This window comes from Myodes glareolus, chromosome 2 (genome assembly GCF_982192425.1).
Source record: "Myodes glareolus chromosome 2, mMyoGla1.1, whole genome shotgun sequence".
Classification (NCBI taxonomy): domain Eukaryota; kingdom Metazoa; phylum Chordata; class Mammalia; order Rodentia; family Cricetidae; genus Myodes; species Myodes glareolus.
Window position 1 is genome coordinate 125,675,287 of NC_142027.1, and position 23,405 is coordinate 125,698,691.

A 23,405-nucleotide genomic window follows, 5' to 3' on the forward strand; every position below is an offset into this window, starting at 1 on the left:
GTCCCCGGACAGTCTTTATTATCGACTATGCCGAAATCGGCTTTGCAGAGCTCGGGCAGCAGCCGCGAGAAGAATGCAAAAGTGTCCTTAAATTACCTGCTGGAAGTAACCAGTGGTACATTCCACCGGGGCCGTGTGCCCGGGGAAGCTGCCGTTGGGACGGTCTGTCAGAGCCGCACAACTGCCCCACAACAGATGTTCGCCCTGCTCCTCCATCGGCTGTTTGATGAGAAATTTACTGCTCTCCCGCTGGGCAGGCAGCCCCTCTCCACGGCCTCGGCTATGAGACAGGCCAGCCATTGGCACCCGGCCAGGGCCTGGCTGTTTTGATGGAAGCCGTGAAAAGCTCTGGCTTGGAAGGCGCCGGCGATAATGCACCGGCTAGACTCTCCTGATTGGCCAATCGATCGGCCTGATTTGATTTATTGATCAATCCCCTCAAATTTGGCGTCTGAGAAGCTGCAGTGATCTTTAACTGCGGTGAACGTCTCCGCCTGCCGGAGAATGAGCCCCCACTAAGGAATGTATGAAAGGAACCGGGGCTTATCTTAATCACACACCGCCCGGTGCTGGCCGAGCCCCGCCGTGCACCGCCCCCTCGCCCGGGCAGGCCTGTGCCGATCTATAAATTGATGGAATTCAAAGCCTCCAGCATCGATTACCGCTATAACAAACAGCGGTGCGCAGAATGTCTGATTATTTTTAGACAAAGATTCTGTTCTCTCAGCAGCAATTTTGCTGAGCCTGTCACTGGCTCAGAAGTCTGTTGATTGCAATTAGATGCAAATACAAAAAAAAAAATTAAACTCTCTGCAGCCTCACTCCTGTTTCCAGTTATTAAATCTCTCTCTTTGTTTGCCGTTTCCTCATGATATCTACAGCTGGGTGAGATATTTGGTTGGCAGAACAAGGTCTTTGGGATCTGATGGAGAAGCAGGTGGATACTCGATCTGCGCACCCGACCTGGATTATCTTGAGGGGGGATGACTTACCCTAGGAGAGGGGAATCCACAGAAGGTGTGTAAGGATGCCTGTTTAAAAGTGTGCAAAGGGCCCAGCCGTAGTGATGCTTGCCTCTCATCCCAGCACTCTGAAAGTGGAGGCAGGAGGATCAGGAGTTCAAGGTCATCAGCCACCCAGTGGGTTCAGGGTCAGCCTGGGAACTGTGAGACCTGGCTGTGGGGGAGGGGGAATAGTGAAATATAAAGATATTCAATGGAGCTGGAGGTGGGGGGTGCTTTGGAGGAAGAAGGCTCACAAATTCAAGACCAGTCGGGGCTGAAAACCTAGATCCTGTGTCAAAAACAAACAAACAGAAACAAATACAAGTGAACAACAGCAGAACCCGACAGCGGTAAGGAGCTCCATGGGTAAAGAGCCTGCTTCACAGGTGTGAGGCTCTTAGTGTGTATTCCCACGTAAAGCTAAGAGTGGCAGCATGTCCCTGAAACCCCAGCCCTTTGAGGTCGGGTGTGTGCAGACAGGAGGAGCTGCACTTGATGAAGACAGAGACTGATTGAGGGAATGCCTGCCGTCGACCTCCCCCACCCCAACCCCACTATTCCCCAACACACACACACACACACACACACACACACACACACGTACGTGTGGCAGGAGGCCAGGCTGGTACTTGAAGCTAGCTCAGGACATCAAAGGCATGTCCCAAGAGTGGGGGCAGCTTCCCTGTTCCTGATGACGTACAAGCCCTAGCCAGGGATGCAACTCCTAGAGGCTGGGGCCGCTGGGATTAATGAATTCCACACAGGGACTGCAGGTGGGGCCCTCTCCACACTGGCAGAACAGGCTTTAGTAAATTGTGGGTACAAGCAAATTAGGTACCCCCCATTGCCCGGCCTGGCGGCCAGCGTCCTGGCTCTCGATGAGCCCATTCATCATCCTGGCGCCCTCCGGTTGATCTGTGTTCTGGATCCATTAGCCTCAGAGTCCTTGACAGTGGAGCAGCTGTAAAGCTGAGCCCATTGGGTGACTGACAATTCATTACTCGGTTGGATGGAGAGAAGACTCAGGTGACAGTGCCAAGGCCTCTCGGTTCCCAAAAGCCAGCTCCACTCAGAATTGGCAGCCTTGGTCTAATTTTAGAACATTTGTTGTTGGTAATACAGAAGGAGGGGCAAGGCTTAGACTCTGAGATCAGATAGCCCGAGCTCAGACAGACAGCATTAGGCCAAGGGCAGCTCTTCCACTGCCCTGGGAAGGATCCTGCCGGCAAGCAGGTGTTGGGGGCACTGAAGGTCACCACGGGATCACAGGTCAAGGTTGTTCAGAAAAACAGCTGCTCCTTGTACAGCAGCTACTATGGCAGGTCCCAGGCCAGCTGCCTCCATGTATCTTCCTCCTCCTACCTGCCCAGTTACCTGTCCAGTGGACTGCCATGCAGACTCTGAGGCCTAGAGACACTTGGGGGCCTACTCAAGGCTGCATAGCAAAGAAGACCAAGAAGATTTGGAGTTGAAGATCTCACCCAACGGAAGAGGAAGGATTGGATGGATAGTGCAGGAACCTCCAGTAGAGACTCAGCTGAGCTCCTGAATAGCCAAGGATAGCCGGACTATCTTTGCACGTAGGTCTGGAATGGGGACCTCCGAGACTGCACCTGTTCCATCCATCTGGACACTGGGAGCAACCGTTTGGTCTCACTCAGAAGTTTCTGTGCAAGGACCCTTCAGGGTGCTTCCCCAGGAGGCCCAGCACTAGGATGTCAGAAAGCAGATAACTCAAGGGTCACCTGACTGAAAGCCAGACACCATTGTGCTGACGCTACCATGATGAACTACTCCAACCCTGAGGTCACAGTGACCTTGGGTGGAACCCTGGGTTCACTTCATTCTCTCTGACCTCAGGTACATGATCAAACATCTGTGGACATCTCCCTGTCCAGGTGACTGAGGTCACAAGGAGCAGATACACATCCTTATAGCTAAGTACCATGTGCCCACGTTTAGTTTGGTGCCCCCTGGAGGACAGTGACTAACACAGGCTCGGAATCAATCCAGGCCAGGACCAACAGGAGTGGTGTCCTCTCTGAAGTCACTGAGCAAGTAGCTGCCCAACCCACTGTCACCTGGCAAAGGTTTGTCTGTGTCCCTGCTCTTCGCGTATTCACCCTGTCCCACTTATAAGACATACTTTGGGGGCTGGAGAGATGGCTCAGAGGCTAAGAGCACAGACTGCTCTTCCAGAGTCCTGAGTTCAATTCCTGGCAACCACATGGCAGCTCACAACCACCTGTAATGAGATCTGGTGCTTCCTTCTGTCATGCAGACATATATGCAGACAGAGCACTGTATACATAATAAATAAATTTAAAAAAAAAAGACATACTTTGACATGACCGGTAAGAGATGGCCCCTCCTGGTTATAGCCAGTGATGGCAAAAACAGGGCCTTCGGGGAGAAGCCAGCAGAAACTGTCATAAGCAACCTGCCCCATGACAGGCCCACCTTTGTGTTCTTTAAATATGCCCATTCGTGAACACCAAAATGGTTGTTACGGGTACTGGTGACAGATATCGACAATTAGAGCAAAGGCTGGTAGTGAGGTGTGTCCCTGAGTCGAGGATTTGGAACAGCATGTGTCCATGAAGAGAGAGTTGTAAATAAGCTAGGTGTCCAGGAGCAGGGGATTTAAAATGACCTAAGTGGGGGCTGCGGAGACGACTCAGTGAGAGAAGTGCTTAAGCTTGAGAGCCTGAGTTCCCGCACCACGCGAAAGACCAGGCATGGCCATGCGCACTTTAATACCGGTGTGAGGGAGGCAGGGATGGTGGATTCCTGGAACTCACTGGCCAGCCAGCTTCGCCAAATCAATGAGTTCTGTGAGAGACCCTGTCTCCACAGAATAATGAACAGCTCCTGAGGAATGGTACTTGAGAATGATCTCTGGCATGTACACACACACACACACACACACACACACACACACACACGTATACACACATGTACATACACGCATTCACTTGTAGACACTTGAACATACACACTCATAAGCACACAAAAACTACAGCAAAAATTACCTATGTCAATGCATGAGGGAGTCAGACTAACCGTAGTGTCTATGAGTTGGGGAATAGAACTGTCTAATGTTGGTTGGGAGCTGAGTATACATGGTGAAGCATTTCTACACAGAATACTCTGTATACGTAAAAGGGGAGAGATGCCTTGTGTGCAGATGTAAAGGCACAGGTGAGCTAGACCTATGCAGAGGACTCTCTGAGTCAGCTGACGTGGTGACACCCATTGCAGAAGAGAGGAGAGGGCTATGTGGCAGCTGAGGTGTGGGCGCCTCTGAGTAGTCAGTGGTGATAAGCACCTCGGGGGGGGGGGGGGCTTGAGCTGAGGCCTTCTGACTCAGTGACTGTTCTCTGCTGATGGCTTTTAAAAAAGCAAGTTTTTACTCTTAAAAACCCACGCAAGGGAGCGAACATAAATTCATGGCACCCAATGTGGGTGTACACACAGGCCATTACTTACTGCCTGGGTACCACTGACTCAGCTGTGCCATTGCCATGCCTCTGGTAGCTTGGTCAGTGGCATCAGTGAGCTTTGGTGATTTGACTTCTGGATGCTCTCTGCCCATGACGGTCACTGTCCTGGCTCCACTCACATTGGCTCCTGGTGGCCTTGGCATTTCAAGGTCCCTCTAGGAAGTGGACAGGACAGGTGTCCTGACCCCATCGCTGGGGTTTCAGGGTCTTCCTCTGAGTCATCTGTGACACCTGCAACACTGAGTCTCCAGGCAAAATAAGCCAGGTGTGCTGAGTCCTGGTGCAGCCTCTGGCTCTACTGGACTCTGACAATGCAGCCTCTCGTACCTCCGTCTGTGTGTTGGTGAAACAGTGTGAGGCGGGGATAGAGCGGAACTGCCAGAAGACAGGGGAAGAGGGTATGAGCCTCGGGCCCTGGGCCTTGCGTGCAGCACCTGGCCATCCTAGAACTACCATCGTAGGGGTCTAGTGGGCACAGAGCCTGGGTCAGGGAAGGCCACTCCTCTCTTCTCCTCAAAGGAGGTTTCAAGGATTACCCAGATGCCCCCATCCTTAGTGTGGGAGCTGAGTTCTTGAAGGGTGTTTGTCAAAAACCCCACCCATGGCATGCTCATGGTTTTCAAACGAAAAACTAAGGTTTGATTTTGTTTGTGGTTGTTTCTCTCTCTCTCTCTCTCTCTCTCTCTCTCTCTCTCTCTCTCTCTCTCTCTCTCTCTCTCTCTCTCATGCGTGTTCATGTTTCTCTGTGTGTGTGTGTGTATGTTGTGTGTGTTATGTCTATACACATGTGTAACTCATGGAGACTAGAAGATGACATCATGTACTCTGCTCCTTCATGCTCCATCTTATTCTTGAAACAGGATTCCTCTCTGAGCTGGGAGCTAGGCTGGGGTGACAGTCTCATGGACATTCAATGCAGCCCTTTCATTTGGGTGCTAGGATTTGAACCTGTGTCTTCATGCTTGTGCAAGCATCACCCTAGCCCACCTAGTCATCCCTCCAGCTGAGGATATTTTTTCTTTTGGAACATGGTTTGCTAAATGTCTCAGGCTAGCCTTGAACTCAGAATCCTCCTGAGTGCTGGGATGTGGGTCTGCACCACTTTGCCTGGCTGGAACATCAACTTGTCTCGGGATCTCTGCTCCAATCTGCTGTTTCCAGGCCTGACATCAAGGGTCTCTGGGCGTCGGAGGTTCCCGAGGTGGTCGCAGACCCCACCTACGCCTCCCTGACCCATGTGTAGAGGGGCGGGGCTGACAGCTGATGCCGTCATTCTCTCCTGCCTCCGACAGCCAGACCCATCGATTGGATGCTTTCACTGAGTCACTTTGATTTTGAACTTGACCCTTCTGGCTCCCTTTCTGATGTTCCTCAAGGGCATTTTTCGAAGCTGCAAGTGGGCCAGCCAGACAGTTGCTCAGCCATTAAAATCAAAGGCAGCTGAGCATCCAGGGGGCTCAGGAGAACGTGACAAATGCATCTCTTGGCTCTTGAGCCCCCTCCCAACTTGTTCTAGCAAACATTGATTTAGCACCTACTGCATGCACTGTACTGAATGAGTATTTGACCTCAGCTGTTAGGTTACTAGCACAGCGTGTTCCCTGCATCAGGAATACAGAAGAGGAGAGCATGGAGATTGAGAGGACGGGGAAGTACAGGGGAGAGGTGAGAGGGTAGGCACATTTTCTGTGCCCAAGGGGCAGGTACTGTGTGCACCAAGTGTTGGTGTATATGGGGGCACTAGAAGAGACACAGATGACCCTGCCTCAGCCTGGAATAGCAGACGTGATGGACAGCAGATGTCAAAGCCCCGCCCCCGCCAGACCAGGAGGGAGGAAGGAACAGGGGTGCTGTCACATGGAAGGCAGGGGCAGCCTGGCAGAGCCAGTGAGGGGCATCAAAGGGAGGCAGGCAGGCACAAAGGCCCTGGGGTAACCAAGAACTAGGGGCAATGGGAACAGAGTGAGGAGAGGATACAGGCTTGACCCGGCCTGTGCAAGACTCAGGGCTTCATTCTCAAGAGCTGTGGGAAGTCACTCTCTTCTTGTGACTGAGTTCTAGACTGAGGAGTGACAGAATCTAATTCATGCTTCTGTGGCGGGAATTGGGGGGGAGATGATTGTGCCCCCTACCCCCGTTCTTGAGCTTTGTGCAATCATGGAGATCTCTCCTGGCGGTCTTTCTATTGTCACCCTGTGAAGGCTCCATAGCAATGTACATGGGAGAGGTGGGTGGGGTGGAGTCCAGGGGACTGTGTCCCCCCCACCTGTTCATTAAGAAAAGCACAGGGGTCCAAGGCTTATTGCAGCAAATGGCCTTGGGACCAGGGCTGACATTCAAAGACAGTCATGTCCTCTCAGTGCAAAGCGTTCCCGTGCTCATCCCCATCCACGCTCACAGTGGAACTCCAGCCCTGACCGAGATCTTCAGTGTGTGCCCTTTGGCCTCTGTGAGATCAATCTGTGTTGCTTCTTGTCGTTCGCCTGAGCCTGAGGCTGTCAGGGCCACCCTGTGGGACTCTTGGCCCTCTGTGTTAATGGACATCAGAGTCACTTCCAGTTGGGAGCTGTTGTGAGCGGTGCTTTGATGGTGCATTCCTCTCCATCTTGATCACATTCGTGAATTATCTGGAGAGCTGGGTGAACCACAGAGCCTGGCTCTGGGGCCTGGCAGGGCCGAAGTCATCATTCCTCAAGAATTCTTGGTGGTTTCCCAGCTGCGGGCCCACAGCCATGCTGTATGCCCGAGGAGGCTCCGTGTGGGTCGACAGATTTCCCTGGGATTCGTGTGCCGCAGGGGACTGTGGTAGCCTAGGGAGATGCACGAGGCTCTGACAGGCACTGTGATTTCCCAGGCACCAACTGGAACCCCTCCCGCGGTGTCTGAGGTTTGGGTTTTTCCGTGAACTTGCCAACACTTGCTACTGTCTGCTTTTTCCTTGACTTCGTCTTGTTATTCTGACTGACCTGGCTACTTGCTATGTTACCCAGGCTGGCCTCAAACTCACAACAGTCCCCCTGCATCGCTTCCCAGTTGTGCATCACCACCCCAATTTGACAATGACGTGATTGGTGGTTGTGTTGTCTTGCATCTTGAGGTAGGCGTCTTACCTGCTGTTTCCTGCTGTGTCACACCACCCTCTCCATCCTTCTATTGATTTGTCTTTCTTTGAATCTTTAGGAGTTTTTGACTCTGGACACAGTCCTTTATCAAGTTAGGTGCATGCCCCTTCTACCTTGCCTGGCCTTTGTGCTCAAATGTCACCTCATAGGTTTGTTTCCTTTTTGCTATTGTTGTTGTGGGTTTTTTGTTTTTGTTTTTTGTTTTGGTTTTGGATTTTTGGAGACAGAGTATCTCTGTATAGCTTTGGAACCTGTCCTAGAGCTCGCTCTGTATACCAGACTGGTCTCAAGCTCACAGAGATCTGCCTGCCTCTGTCCCCCGAGTGCTGGGATTAAAGGCATGCGCCACCACTGTCCAGCTTTGTTTGATTTATTTTTTATTGCATTCGTTCGTTTGTTTGTGTCTCTGTATGTGTAGGTCAGAGGACAACTTGGAGTCAGACCCTTCTACCATGCGGGTCCAGAGGATTGAACATAGGTCATCAGGTTTGGCAGCAAACTCCTTTACCTGATGAGCTGTCCTTGTAGTCCTGGTTTTAATTTGACAGTTATTTCCAGGGGCGTGAATATGAGTAGTGACCTGAGAAGGTGGGGATGGTGTTGGGGGAGTAGCCCTTGCGCGTTTTTGTTTGCTTGATTTTGTTTCTTCGAGGCAGGGTTTCTCTGTGTAACAGCCCTGCCTGTCTTGGAACTTGCTTTGTAGACCGGGCTGACCTTAAAACTCACAGAGATCTGCCTACCTCTGCCTCCTGAGTGCTGGGATTAAAGGTGTGCACCAACCACGCCTGGCTAATTTTGCTTTTTTGAGACAGGGTCTTACTCTGTAGCTCAGACTGGCTTAAAACTCACAAAATAGTCAACTTCTGATCCTCCTGCCTCCATCTCCCAAGCGCTTTGGATTACCGGCATTCACCACCACACCTGCTCCAGCTGTGATGATGGCATCAGTGATGGGACAAATGCTTTGCTGTCTTGATTTTGAGCGAGGTAGCCATCAAACATCTCCATGCACAAAGCTCCTTGGGGTTCTCTTTCACTTTTAGGTGCCCAGAAAGCTTTGAGGGCAGTTTGCACCGTGGCCAGTGAAGAATGGCTGCATGTGTGCCAAGTAAGTGAAACCTGGATCTTTAAGGGGTTGGCAGTTTGGGGCCAGCGCCCTAGTGGCCAGGAGGGAATGCTGTCTGGCGTCCACTCATGAAGAATGGGATTGAGGTTGTCTGGGGGTCACTTGAACCAGGCCACCCACTCATCCTATCAACTATGGCACTTCCACACATCCCGAGGCTGGCACAGGCACCCCAGGCTCAGCCATCGTGGACTGAGCAGCCCCAAGGTGTTTTGTATAGCAGAACAATTTAAAATAATTAGAAACTTTCCAGAATGTCTTTAAACACACTGGTGTGGGCCTTAAGAGCAGCTCCTATTAGCAGGGACGGCTGCCGACTGGGGAGGAGAGGCACTGATATAAGCCCCTTGATTAACTCATTTGAATATCTTTTGAGAACAAATTCTGAATCTCTTTCTATTTTCTCCTATTGTACTGGCTGCACATCTGCTGGCTGGGGGTGGGGGATGGTAGTGAGTTCCATCCCAACCACTCCCAGCCTGGGATGGGGCAGGGCTCCTGCAAATGGCCACAGTCATCCCTGCCTCGCCGCCTAGCATCTGCCTTTCAAAGAAGTGTCAGGGTCTGAGCGAGGCTTGTAGGGAGCAGTGTGCTGTCCCTGCAGGTCCCTCAGAATAACGGGAACAAGTCCAGGATAGAGTAGACAGCTTGGGATCTCTGGTCCCATCCGACAGCACGGACACACCATCCCACGGACACCTCTTTAGTGTTTTCCTTATGGCTAAAGCAAGACCCTACAGCCAACCCCAGTGTGTTGGCTGGGTGAACCTCAGTATGCCTTCCCATACATATCTCTAAGGAGAGGATAATGGCAGGGCCCCTTCCTGGGGTTCTTGTAGTGTAGGTCGTGCACACAACAGACACATCACTATGCACCTAATTAACAGACTACTCTGCAACTGTCAGGCCAGGTGCAAAGCCCCAGTGAGTCTGTTTGGTACAAACTGCATGGTTGTGAGTTTTGTCCTGAACTAGTTGCCAATCATTAAAATTGGGAGATTTTTATATAAAAAGTAAGAATTTGGAACTTGGAGTGGAGGTAGCTGCCCACTCCTGACCTGTGGGATATCACTAGACCAGAGCTGAGCTCCCACAGCAGGAGGACAATGTCCCCACTTACTGTGGGCCCCTATCTTTTGTGATGGTATCATCAACTGGACTCTTGTTCTCTGAGCTCTGGAGGTCTGCAGGAGACAGGTGGACCCTCCCTAGATGCCCCCGGTGACCGTCATGTAGAAGTGTGCTTGAAGCACGTTTGGTAGAGCCCTAGCATGCGTGCAGCCCTGGCTTCCATTCCCAGCCGCATGTGAGCTAGATATGATGATGCAAGTCTGCCACCCCAGCACTTGGGAGATGGGGGAGGAGTCTGAACAATTCAAGGACATCCTGGGCTACTTAGCAAGTTCAAGACCTTGCCTCAAAAACCAAAAATGTGTGTGTGGATGAGTGTGGGTTCCGAATCTCCCTGCGTTAAGTCTTCTCTGGTGAAAACACTTGGTATATGCAGGACCTTGGCCTAAAGGTGGTGGGAAAACCCAGGCTTGGTTGTATCCTCTTGAGCCCCACACCAACCACCGCCCCCACCACCCAGCAACCATCAAAAGCCAGTTCTGTCCCCTTGGGTCCCTCTCCTGCCTCTCCGTTCTGATACTCCAGTGCCATCCACGTGCACCCCAAGGAACCCTGGGACTTTGGCAGCCACGGATTCCAGCCTTGCTTCCTTTACACGAGGCTTTTTTATATATTTAGTTTGAAGCTGTTAAAAAATAATTTTGAGAAAGAAGACTGGAGAGATGGTTCAGCAGTTAAGAGCACTGGTTGATCTTCCAGAGGTCCTGGGCTCAATTCTCAACACCTACGTGGTGGCTCACAACCATCTGTAATATCTGATGCCCTGGTGTACAGGTGTACATGCAGACAGAGTGCTCACACCTAAAAGATACATAAAGAAACACATTTCTTTTAACAGGAAGAAAGGAAGAGAAGGTCAGACTGAAGAGTTGGCTGGTCCCTTAAAAGTCTTTCTGAACAAGCCCCAAGAATCAAGCCAAGAGCCAGGTGTGGTGGCACACCACACCGCGGGTGGCGGTGGGGGTGGGGGTAGGGATGGGCTGGTGCTCTCTGAGCACCTAGCCTGCTGGTGAGCTCCAGGTTCAGGGTGAGACCCTGTCTTCAAACAAAACAAGGTGTATGGATTCCTGAGGGAGGACATCCACGGCTGGCCTCTGCCCTCTGCCCTATGTATACCACACACACACATACATATACACACAACACACACTCACACATGCGTGCATGCATACAGCACACACATTCACAGCACACACACCACATGCACACATACACACACCACCTAAAGCTGCCTTTAAAATCTTTGCCTCCCCCTCCCCTGCCTGTTCCCTTGCTCAAAAACGGCTTTGCCTATTTGGGTTATTTTTAGAAAGATGCCTGGCATGTTGGCTGACAGAATCTGTATCCTAAGTTTCCACCTGATGGGATGGGGTGGGGTGAGGGTGGGGGCACAAAACACTGCTTTAGACTGGGAACCACCTGGAAATGACTGCTCAGGTCCCCAAACACCTCCAGAAGAGACAAGAGGTGAACGACAGGGATGGGCTTCCTTTTCAGAACTGCCTCTAGCATCACCGAATGTGCACCCAAAGCCGAGGCAGGAGTGCCACCCGAACCCCATTAGTCCAGAAGCACCTCCTTGGAGTCCTCACTGTCACCTCTGTGACACAAGAATGCTAGTGACAGAGACCTAAGAGTGTGACTGTAATGTCTGTGATCATCACAGTAGCACGGCGTGGGCCTGGACAAGGAGAGATGTAGGAAGAACTCTTGTACAAACTTTTAAGAACCTGAGTTGATTGTGGAATGAAGCTGGCCCTCCCTTCTGGTTTCTTGTGGGCTGTTTTTTTTTTTTTTAAGATTTATTTATTTATTATGTACACAACATTCCTTCCATGTATGCTTGCATGCCAGAAGAGGGCACCAGATCTCATTATAGATGGCTGTGAGCCACCATGTGGTTGCTGGGAATTGAACTCAGGACCTCTCGAAGAGCAGTCAGTGCTCTTAACCTCTGAGCCATCTCTCCAGCCCCTTGTGGGCTGTTTTGAACAGCTTTATTGAGGTGTAACTTAGGTGAAACTAGCCTACTATCTGCAGGCAGCCTGATGTATCTTTGTAGCACAATTAATAAAAACCCAGAGACAGATAATTGGGGTTCAACCTGAAGGTCAGAAAAACAAAACATCCAGCCACTGGTTCTTACCTAATGGCAATCCTGCCTCCAAGAATCTCAGAATGAGACTGTGTGAGACCAGTCTCCTCCAGTCTTATATTCCTCTCTAGTGCTGGGATTAAAGGCGTGCACCACTACCACCCGGTTTCTGTGGTAAGCTAGTGTGGCTACTGAGAGTAAAGGTGTGTATCACCACTGCCCGGTCTGTAAGGCTGACCAGGGCAGCTGTTTTACTTTCTGAACTTGCTTTATTAAAATACAAATGGGTGGTGCTGGAGAGATGGCTCATAGGTAAAGAGCACTGACTGCTCTTCCAGAGGTCCTGAGTTCAATTCCCAGCAACGACATGGTGGCTCACAACCCTCTATAATAAGATCTGGTGTCCTTTTCTGTACTATAGGATTCATGCATGAAGAACCCTGTATACATAATAAATAAAAAATCTTTAAAAATACAAATGAGTGTCTATGGAGTTGCAAGGCCTTTATGGTATGTGTCTAGAACATTACCATCACCCAAAAGGCCTTTTCTATCCAGCCCGGCCCAGTCCAACCACAGACTTTTCTGCCATGAAGGATTTGCCTTTCCCAGCCATAGAACAGGGAGGGGCTCCAGCCTCATTCCATCCCTGAGCACCATGCTACCAAGCTTTACCCTGTGGTTGCAGAGCAACATCTCAGTCTGCAGAGAGACCACGCCATCCAACATCTATGTGTTTGTCTGCACAGAGGTTGGAAGGGTGTGTTGGATTCCATGAAGCTGGACTTACAGGCTGTTGTGAATGACCATCTGGGTGCTGGGAACCGAACTCTGCTCCTTTTCAAGAGGAGCAAGTGCTCTTAACCACTGAGCTGTCTCTCTAGCCTGGGGCTCGGGTTTCCAAGACCCACCTCGCCGGGGAACTCTGCTTCCTGTGGCCCACTGAAGGAAGGACGAGGAACGAGAGTCAGAAGGAAGAGACAGCAGAGAGGGCTGTGCTCAGAGACTCACACTTGGGGTACCTGCTGTTTTTTTAAGCCCTAGCAGTTATGGTCTGTGTTTGGGGACACAGCAGCTTCCCTCTTGTCCTGCCATTGTCTCCTCCCCAGGTCTGGCTAAGAGGTGCTGACTTCACAGCTGAGCAAACTCCCAGGCCCAAACCACGAGGATGGACCAGCGTGCCCACTCAGGCCTGTTTGGAGTCCCCTGGTTTCATCCCTTCATCCAGAACCTTCCCTCTCTCTTCTCTTCCTTCTCACGTTAAAACTCCGGAGTTCTTTAAGCTCTCCATAAGGTCAGAGCCATGAACAGACCCCAATGAGCCCTGAAGAGGAATCTGACTTAGCCTGAGACCGTGGCAAGTGGGTGGATCTTAAGCTGGAGAGAACCAATCGAGGCCTGAGCAGCTAGTTCTGTCTGCCACACAAGGGTGGGCGCCAAGAGAGGAGGCAGCGGCCTGGAAATAGCCTTCGCTGGGGGGTAGCAGCTTGGACCAAGGCGAGAGGGTGGTGGTAGTTTCTGGCATCTTGGGAGTAGTTAAGAATGTCTGGGTTCCTCTGTGTTACTAGTATCCTCATGCAGAGCTGAGGAAACGGAGACTCAGGAGCAGTGATTGGACTGAGAACAACTGGCCTTAAGGCAGGTGGGATTTGAACCCAGGTCTGCCATCTCATGGTCCTGCCTTGTTCTATAGGTCAACCTCTGGAACCTAACACCCAGACTCCATCTCTCCAGTTAAAAGTGACATCTACCCAGAATTCTCCCCATTTCACAGACCAGGAAACTGAGCTTAGGCAGCTGGAGGAGCTGGAGACAGGATTCAACTCCATTCACACTCCTAAGCCTCTGCCTGAAACTGCACTGGATCATGAATCCGCCCTGTCTCCCTGAACTAGCCAGGCTGGATGGAGACCTAGTCCCCACCCACCCTGCCTCTAAGAGCAGGTCTGTCTCATAGAACAAGGGCCCCTTCCCAGCGCATGACCAGCTGCCTTTGATTTTTCCCTGACTTCCTGACCCAGTTCCTGGAGTTCCTCCCTGACATTCCCAGCAGCCTGGGCTTCCATCCTCCATCTCAGGCCCCTGCCCCAAAGTCATCTCCCTACCCAGGAAGCCACCGCCCCCTGCCCATGGCCCCTAAGAGGCCCTTGGGAAAGGCTGTCTTAGAGCGCTTGATAAACTTTCTTCATTGGCATTGTCGTGTTGTCTTTGTTGCTGCAGACATGAGAGTCTCCCATTGCTTGCCCGGGCTTTCTTCCTGCCCTAGGCCTCAAAACAGGCATCCTAGATGATACGGTGATGTGTAGAAGGACGGTCAGTGCGAAGCTCTGTCTGGCCTGCCCCTCACTGTGGATTTGGGGCAGTGGCATGATCTCGAGGGACTCCTTTTCTCTGGCTGTGGCAACACTTATTAGGAACACAGACCTCTTGGCGGGTGAGGTGGTGAGGCATGGAAAGCACCCTCTCGCGAGGAACGTCCGTTACCGTGAGGGATGCAGGGCCAGCACCTGAGGTGCTTGGTGAATGATGAGTGAATGAATGGGCAATGAATGAATGAATGAATGAGTGGATGGTTGGGTAAGTGGATGTGCGAACAAAAGAATCAGTGAATGAGAGGTGAGGAGGTGCGGCAATGAAGGAGTAAGTGAGTGCCTGCTGCTGTGACCTTCCCCAGCTCTCCCTTTGACAGAGGAAGGGACAGGGTTGCCAAGCCAGCTCACCCCCATACCAGCCCGGAGCCCTGATGCCGTCAGAGTGGGACTCTGTTTCCCTGATGCCCGGGGGCGGGGCACTTCCGCAAGGCTGCTTGGGAACAGCAAGCAGTAATCAAGGCAGGAGGATGCCATCGGATGTGCCGGTGCCAGGTGATTAGGGGTCTGATTGGCGCCCTCCCTCCAGGACGGCTACCTCCGGGTCCTGCAGTGGCAGGATCAGGCTGCTTTCCTGAATGACGCCCGGGAAGTGTCTGTGGTTCTGAGGGGAGCAACTGCTGGGCGGGGGTTCCCTTTACTCAGACATTCACTCACCCCACAAGTAGTGGGCACCTCATGTGCACTGGGCATTTGGTGTGCGGTAGTGATCTGAGCAGATGTTCTTGTCACTGTGGTAGATGCTGGAGAATTCTGGGTGTAGCATAAGGTTGTAAGTGGCCAGAGGAAAAAACCACCTAAATGTGTGGATGGCAAAGGGTGTGCAGAGAAAAAGCAGAGGGTTCAAGTGAGGGAGTCCCCTCTGCTATTCTAAGGAGGAGGTGGTGTAGGTTTTTGTAATAGCTGAGACTCCAAGAAGGTGTTGGGAAAGCCCTAGGCCTTCTGAGAGCACAGCATTGCAAGCAGATGACCAGCAACTGCAAACGGCCTACCGCAGAATTGTGCTTAGCATCCTCAGGAGCCAGGCAGGACCCCATGTGACCAGAGCAGTGAGCCAGGGGAGGGTTTAGAACAGGAAAAAGGTACAGCGGTGGTGGGGGGGGGCGGGGGGTTGATGGACTCGTGGCTGCCAGACAGGGGAGGGATGGGGTGGAGGGCAGTGGGAGCCAAATGGGGACACTTTAAGGAGCAGACAAGAAAAACTGGTTAAAAGTTATTTCATCAAGCCCACAAACTTGCCCATATGTCACAGATGGCACCAAGGACATGACAGGTGACCTCACCTGCTTCCAGAATCTCTGGTCTGTCAGTGGCCTCCACCCAAATACCAACCTTGACCCCAGGTACCCTAAGATTCCAGAGCTCCCAGGTTACAGTGCTCATGTGCTCCTGATACCCCAAAGGGAGATGAGGCTGACTTCTCATGGTTGAATCCTAGCTGCTGAGGCAAAGGGCCGCCCACCAGCCTACCAGCAAGCTATGACTGCTGTAGAATATTATTTTAAGGTGTGTTACTTTTATTTATGTTGCATTTGTTTAACTCTGTGAAGCTGTGTTACTGAGCCTGTCTAAAACACCTAATGGTCTCTTAATAAAAGCTGAATGGCCAGTAGCGAGGCAGGAGAGAAATGGGTGGGGCTGGCAGGCAGAGAGGAGGAATATGAGGAGAAATCTGGGAGAAAGAAGGAACGAGAGAGGAAGGAGAAGGACTTCAGGGGCCAGTTACCCCAGCGACACAGCAGCACATGGAGTAAGACAGACAGAATTAAGAGAAAGGGAAAAACTCAGAGGAGAAAGGTAGCTGGGTTAATTTAAGATAAGAAAGCTGACTAGAAGCAAGCCTAGCAAAGGCCTGGCATGGCACCTCCAAAAAGTCAAACCAAACAACAACACATGACTTCTATCCACCAGCCAGCTAACAACGCGTGATTTCCTGTCTACCCCACCCCTATCCCCAAGTGTAAGCTTGGGGCTTCCAAAGACTGCAAGCCTTCTTTGGACCTCTGGAAGCCAGAGTCATGGGTGCTGATGCACGACTTAAGATGCTCTCATTGTCTTCACGCCCTGTATGACCAGGTGTGCCACGTGGTCAGGACCTGGGCCTGTCCTTGACACTGTTGTAGAAACCAAAAACAGTTGTCAAGTGAATGAGTGAGTGGAGGGTGGAGGATGGAGGACAGCTGACTGGATGGCTGGAAAGACAGATATGGATACATGATGGGGGATGCATGGATGGATGCTGGGTGGGTGATGGATGGATGGGTGGAAAGATGGATATGTGAATGATGGAAGACGGATGGATGGACGGATGGATGGATAGCTGGATGTTGTCTAGGAAGGTGGCTAGACGGCTAGGTAAGCAGATGATAGATGGAGATAGGTGGATGAATAGATGGACAGAAGAATGGGTAGGTAGATGATAGACGTATTACAGATAGATGGACGGATGACTGATAGATAGATATTGGATAGGTGGAAAGATGGGTGGTTAAGTAGGTGGATAATAGATGGTGACTAGATTATAGGTGATGGATGTATGGGTTGACAGAGAGACGGACAGACAGTTTGTGTCCTTGCAGATCCCATGTGTCATCTGCATTGCAAGACAGTTCATTCATGCCCTCAACACGTTCCTGGAAATCAACTGAGGACCAGGTGACCTGTGCTGGTTAGGGGTGACTGTAGTCCTTACAGCAGCTACAGTGGGTCAGTCACTGTCAGGACAGCGGGCAATCCTCTGTTTACACCCAGGCTTTGGGGTTTGGCCTCATTCTGAGCTGTCACCTGCACTGCTGGAATCCAGTGAGGACAGCCTGGCTCAGAGAGCTTCTCGCAGGCTCCACCCCTCGCCCCGGCCCCAGATAATTGGCCCAATACATCTTGGTGCTGGAAATTTACATACAGCACAGGAAGTGATGGATGGCTCTAGTAAACCAGTCCGTCTCAGCCGGCGCAGCTATCCATCTCCGTGGGCCGCGAGGCCATCTGTCTTTCTGTCTCCTTGCTGGTGGCAGGCCATCGTGTGCCCTCCATCCTGGGTCATCCAAGGCTCCTCTGCAAGCAACACTCCCCTCTCTGAGCAACCCCCAGGATTGCTCCTTCCCTGCGGTTCCTGGGTCCACCTTCCCCTGGCTCCATGGACCTGTCACGCAGAGTGGACATTCTTCTGTCCCAGTGATTAACTGAGGGCTGCTGTTGTGAAGGCACATCTCTTGTTTACTCTGCTCACAGGTCGGCTGTAGATAACTGAATGCCTCTTTTGCACCAGGCATTTTACAAGTACTGATATGCAGGCCCAGTCGGTTATCTGAGGTTCTCTCCCGAACTGCCTAACCTTTCCTTGGAAGACAGTGACACTGCCTAACCTTTCCTTGGAAGACAGTGACACTGGCTAATTTTATTTTATGGCCCCATTGGTTTTATGTCATGTGGTTTGAGACATGGTCTCTCATTGAACCTGGAGTTCTTTGATTTGGCTAGACAAGTTGGCCATGAGCTCCCAGGATCTGCCCCCTGCTCCCAGCTGGTAAGTGGGTTACAGACGTACATAGCCTTAATGCCTAGCTCTTTACCAGCTGCTGGAGATCTGGACTCAGGTCCTCTGTGTGTGTGTGTGTGTGTGTGTGTGTGTGTGTGTGTGTGTGTGTTGTAGCAAGCACTCTATCCACCAAGCCATCTCTGCAGCATCAGGAGTGTCATTTAAAGACCAGGGACAGGCAAACTGTGATGCCAGGCTTAGAATAACGGTCACCTTGGGCAGCTCCTGAGGTTGGGGTGAGGGTTAAGGGGTGCTAGAAACACAAACATCCTGTCTTAAGCCGAACAGCAGATACGTGGTGTAAAAAAGATCCGTTGAGTGTAGTGTCGAGCTTAAAAGTTAATGTATGCTTTGATGAAAAGGAACTAAATCAGACACAGTGGCATGTCCATGCAATCTCAATACTTGGGAAAGAGACGGAGGCAGGAGGATCCAAAGTTTGAGACCAACCTAGCCTACACAGTAGCATCCTGTCTCAAAGAAATCTCAAACCAGAGGTAACCCCAGGTGTTCATTTGACGATAAATAGAAATCAGGCCAGCTGTGGGGCCGCACACCTGTGATCCAAGCACCAAGGAACGTGGCACAAGGAGGTTAAATAGTTCAAGGCCACCCTGGGCTGCGTAGTGAGCATAGTGTGTTTGAGGTCAACCTGGACTCTTTATATATAAAACAAAGGTAATTCAAGTGAAGGAGCATTGTGGTCAAAGTTATGTCAAGGGGCATGTTCTGACCTGAGGCCCTGGAGGTCCCAGGGCTGAGATGGCGGGACCATCCCAGAGCTGGGGCACACGCCAGGCAGTGGGTAAGCATGGGGAAGTGTGGACCTAGGCAGAGCCGCTGGTGCAGCTCCACCTCAGCTTCCTCTCTCCCTGCTTGCTGGCTCGGGCCTCAGCTGCATCCATCATCTGCTCCCAGCTCATTAAAATTATCTCTTTTTAGTTGCAAATGGGCTGTTTATGAGGATCATTACTTGAATGGTCTGCACAGGGCTCCGGGCTGTCTGTCTGCTGCTGATGGCTAGTTAGGTTAATCGCATGTGTCTCCTCTCTGCCTGGGCCTGGCCCGAAGTCTGGGACTGTGTAGATCATGGCAGGGGCTGGACAGGATAGTCTTGCTGAAGCGTGGCTGGCGCGGCTGCTTGCCAGGCATAGGGTGTCTTTGAAGCCGGACTTGAGAACGAGGTTGGCTTATGTTTCTGAGACTAGTTCTTCTGTTCCCTTGAAATAAATATAGTTCCGTGGGCTTTTCTAAGTGTGTTTATTTTAAAAGCCCGTTGTCAACTCCATCCTCCATCTCTTGGTTTGTTGATTTTTTTTAAGTGTCCATTCTTTCAGAGTATAAGGGGATCCATTTTAATGTCTTTGCTTGGCACCCTGTCGCTTTGTCTGTCTGTGTGTGTGTGTGTGTGTGTGTGTGTGTGAGAGAGAGAGAGAGAGAGAGAGAGAGAGAGAGAGAGAGAGAGAGAGAGAGTTTTACTGACCTGTGAAAACCTAGGCGACATTTGGACCTAGCATGGTGTCTTCTGTACCCCTGGTGTGTCTAAGGAAGAGATGAATATCAGCCAGTGTTTATTGAACTCCTGGCAGGGTGCATTTATGATCTTGAATTATTTAAAACAATCTCCCCCAAACACCCTCAGCTGATAGAGACAAGAGAGCCAAGGACAGCTGAAAAGCGAGGAACTGAACATCTGCCTTCAGAACCCATCAAGGAGCTTCCTCCACCTCAGTTATTAGGGTTGCCTGTAACTCACCTCCTAGCCCCTGCCTGAGTCCTCTCAAGACTCGTTATTGTGCTCATTGCATAGGGTGATGAACAGCAGGAGCCTGTTTTGGTGCCCGGAACACACAAGCACTCAATAAACATAGTTATGATTATTGCATTTACTGTCATGATCATTGTTGCTTGCATATTTACTGTAGAAATAATGCAAGAACTCAAGATAGAAGGATGAGCACCGACTGAGACAGAGTTGAGGGGAGCATGGTCCGCATGTCTGTGACTGTATCTGCTCCTTCAGGACTGGGCAGGAGAGCTGGGCTTGCAGTGGTCCAGGGCTGGGAGCTGCTAATGTCCCCTGCCTTGCCTGGCCCTGCTTTGTGCTGGTACAGGCAGCAGACACCCAGCCAGTCAGATCTGCACCCACCAGCAACCAGGGATGTACAGATAGAGGTCGGGCCCTGAGGTCCACACACTAGCAACTAGATGTTCCCTGCATGCTGTTTCCTTTCATAACTTGTGTTAGGTAGGTATGTGGGTACGTGTGTGTTGCATCCTTGTTGTATGTATGTATGTATGCTCACATGTGTGTGGTCATACATATGTCCTCAATTGCTCCCCACTTTGTTTACAGATGCATAGTCTCACTGAACTCCAAGCTCACACACTTGGATAGGGATTCCCCTTACCAGCAGGCCATCTTGCCTGCCTAGCTTTCTGGTTAATGCTGGTGATCTGATCTCCAGTCCACAGCTTGCACAGCAATCCCTTCGTCTGCCGAGCCGTCGCTCCAGCCCCTGGTTGAAGAATTCAGAGTCCAGCTCCAAGCACTGGTGCCAATAGAGGCTGTGTGAAGAGGTTCAGGGTCCCCAGTATAGGAACTTACGCCTGCAAATTTACCAAGGCTCATCCGTGATCCCAACACCCAGGCAGCTGAGGCAGGAACATTGTGACTTAGTGACAGCCTGGACTCCAAAAACTTATAAATACTTATAAATAAGTGCTTGTGAGACTCACAGTGTAAGATACAGAACAATCCAGAAGCCAGTGGTGCATCCCAAGTTCTATCTGATGTCCTGTGGCAGTGCAAAAAATAGTTCTTTCTCCCCTGTCAAGTGAGGGCCTCATCCTCTTGGCCTTAACAAGTGTTGGAATGCACACACACACACACACACACACACACACACACACACACACACACACCATTCCATTCTTCACCCAGCTTAAGAATTCCTCCTGGTTTTCAGGCTTGTAGCCCCCAGGCAGCCCCGCCCCATGCTGCTGTGGAAATCTGTTTCAGCACCTTGGAGAGCACCACCGCCCTCACCCAGATTTTAAGCAGCAACAGTTGGTGCCCCCCACCACGTCGTGATTTTCTCCCAAAGTTAGCTTTTCTTTTATATATAGAAATAGACATTCCTTCTTGAATTCACCCTCTCCTGAGCTCCAGAGCCCAGAGGCTGTCCTTACAGGTTTGGGGGGCCAGGTCTGTGGCACCATGGTAAATTGCTACCGAGCAGGCGTTTCAGACACCAGCAGCTTTTACAAAGGCTCTGCAGTGGGTTGACAGTACTTTTATCTCATTATCTAGCAGTGAAAGGGTTTCATTGTGTGTGCAAAACGAATGTGTATTAGCGGTGACAAATAGGGTCTTTCAGCACGCTGCCGCACTTCGTCATACATATGTTGGATTAAAGAGTTCGTCCTGGAAATGCGCTCCCCGCATCTGCGTGCGCGTTTTTTAATAAATCTGATTGCAGGAATTTATTGCACCACCGGATTTAGGAAATTATGGGGCTTGATTGCTGCAAATACATCGGGTGATGTATGCAGAAGGGTTCATCGAGTTATCGTCCAGAAAAAAAAAGAAAAAGAGAAGTCTCAAGTCAGTGCCAGCCGTGCAGGCCACATAAACAGAGCGCTTCTTGAATTATGCAGATGAGTCCTGACAACGCCTCCTGTGAAAGCCCCTGCAAAGGGAGCTTCTAGAGAAGCGATCACGCACATACATGCCAGGAGCAGGCCCCATCCATGATGTATGCCCCCCCTCATCTTCCCTTCTCCCTCCATTCCTGGTCTCATGTGTCCAAACCCTGGTCCGATTCCTGAATGTGCGCAGTCAGGCCAGCTCCCCCTCCCCCCCTGCAACCTGGCAACCTGGTTCTTTTCAGCCGGCAAGGGTTCTGGGAACCTTTGGTGATTTACCATGGGGTACACGCAAGGTCAGCGTGCTTCTCTTCAGCACCTTCATTTTTCCAAAATCTACTGGAATTAAAAAGCCATCTATATCGTAAGAGGCGAATTTATGAGCCTTTAAGGGAGAAAGCAGCAGTTGGAGCAGTGCCCGCCGCTGATGTATGGAAGCTGTCGGCAGCACTCGCGCGCGGTGGGGGGGGGGGGGGGAAGAGCCCATACAATATGCCGCGCGCCGCTATTTTGACACGCTTTGGAGATGTTTTCTTCAGTTACTGACAGGCTTATGCCATCACTCCTTGGAAATTTAAGAGGTGGGGCTGGGGTGGGGAGAGATTGGGAGGAGATAAAACCTCAGTTTAACTTTGACCCAGCTCCTTAGGAGGACAAAAAAAACAAATAGCCCACATTGTCCTGGGGTTTTTTTGGGGGGGGGTCGTTGTTTTATGCCTCTCTTTTGCTTTGGGGGGTTTTGTTGTTGTTGTTTTTTAACTTTTTTCATTCATGCCAGGAGTCAATATCTAGCCTTTTCTCAGCCCTGTGAATTACAAAAACTTGTCCCGAGTGCTGCGTTTACAATAATTCAAAAGCAAAGAGAAGAGGACAAATCTCTCTCTCTCTCTCTCTCTCTCTCTCTCTCTCTCTCATTCCAGAAGGAGCTTAATTCCATCGCATTGGAGCTGTCTGGACCCCAGGAGGAGAGCAGAGAGCATTCTCCTAAACGTTTTCTTGAACTCCGCCGGGAATTTAAGAAAAATGTGCCGGAGGTAGTGTGTGCCTGCTGCTGCGGCGTTGCCTTCCCCCTGTTCAGACTGTGCCGTGAAAGCTGTACACACAAGTGACTAACAAGAAAAGAAGCTAATTAGCCACAAAGATAAACCATAGCCCCTGCCCATCAACCTTCACAGACACCCAAGCGCCTCCACCCAGATCACTCTTCCCCAGGACGCCAGGCAGCTCAGATTTGCCGTCAGTCTAAGCCCTGGGTGAGATGGTGGTCATTTGATGACAAAGATAATTGGTCCTGAAGTCTGGATCATCTCCTGCCTGCCCTTAGGCCTGGAAGACATAGCTAAGGCTCTGAAACCCACCCCTCACTGTCAATCAGTGTACCTGCCCCTCTCCTCTTCCATCAAGGTTACAGACCCCAGTCTTTGTCCACAGATAGAAATGCCCAGGCAATGGAAAACCCACTCCCTCTCCCCTAAGGAGCAGACCGGCCCAGACATGTGTCTGTTCTTTTCTGAGGCTGAATGTGAGAATTTTATTTCCCCCCTGCTATCAGGACCCCTGTTGCTTCTCAAATTTTATATATATATATAAAAAAATTAAGCCAGGCAGTAGTGGTGCACACCTTTAATCCCAGCACTTGGGAGACAGAGGCAGGGAGACCTCTGTGAGTTCAAGGGCAGCCTGGTCTACAGAGCGAGTTCCAAGACAGCCAGAGCTGTTACACAAAGAAACTCTTTCTCGAAAAACAAACAAATAAAACAAAATTTAAAAAGTGGCAAGAATAAACAGCAAAATGGAGCCCTTAGATCCTGTGTCACCGACAGAGCTGAGACCCTTGCAGAGAGTACAGGCCACCGACTCAGGGCCAGG

General features: G+C 50.9%; 1 protein-coding gene across 7 annotated transcripts in view; it reads left to right on the top strand.

The window, feature by feature from the left end:
- Cux2 (cut like homeobox 2) overlaps positions 1-23,405 on the top strand; it is a 175,782-nt gene that overhangs the window by 92,110 nt on the left and 60,267 nt on the right. For all 7 annotated transcript variants that reach the window (XM_087903660.1, XM_087903661.1, XM_087903665.1 and 4 more), the window contains exon 2: positions 22,457-22,570. In XM_087903660.1, coding sequence (XP_087759786.1) covers positions 22,457-22,570 — 114 coding nt within the window. The remainder of the gene's footprint in view (positions 1-22,456; positions 22,571-23,405) is intronic.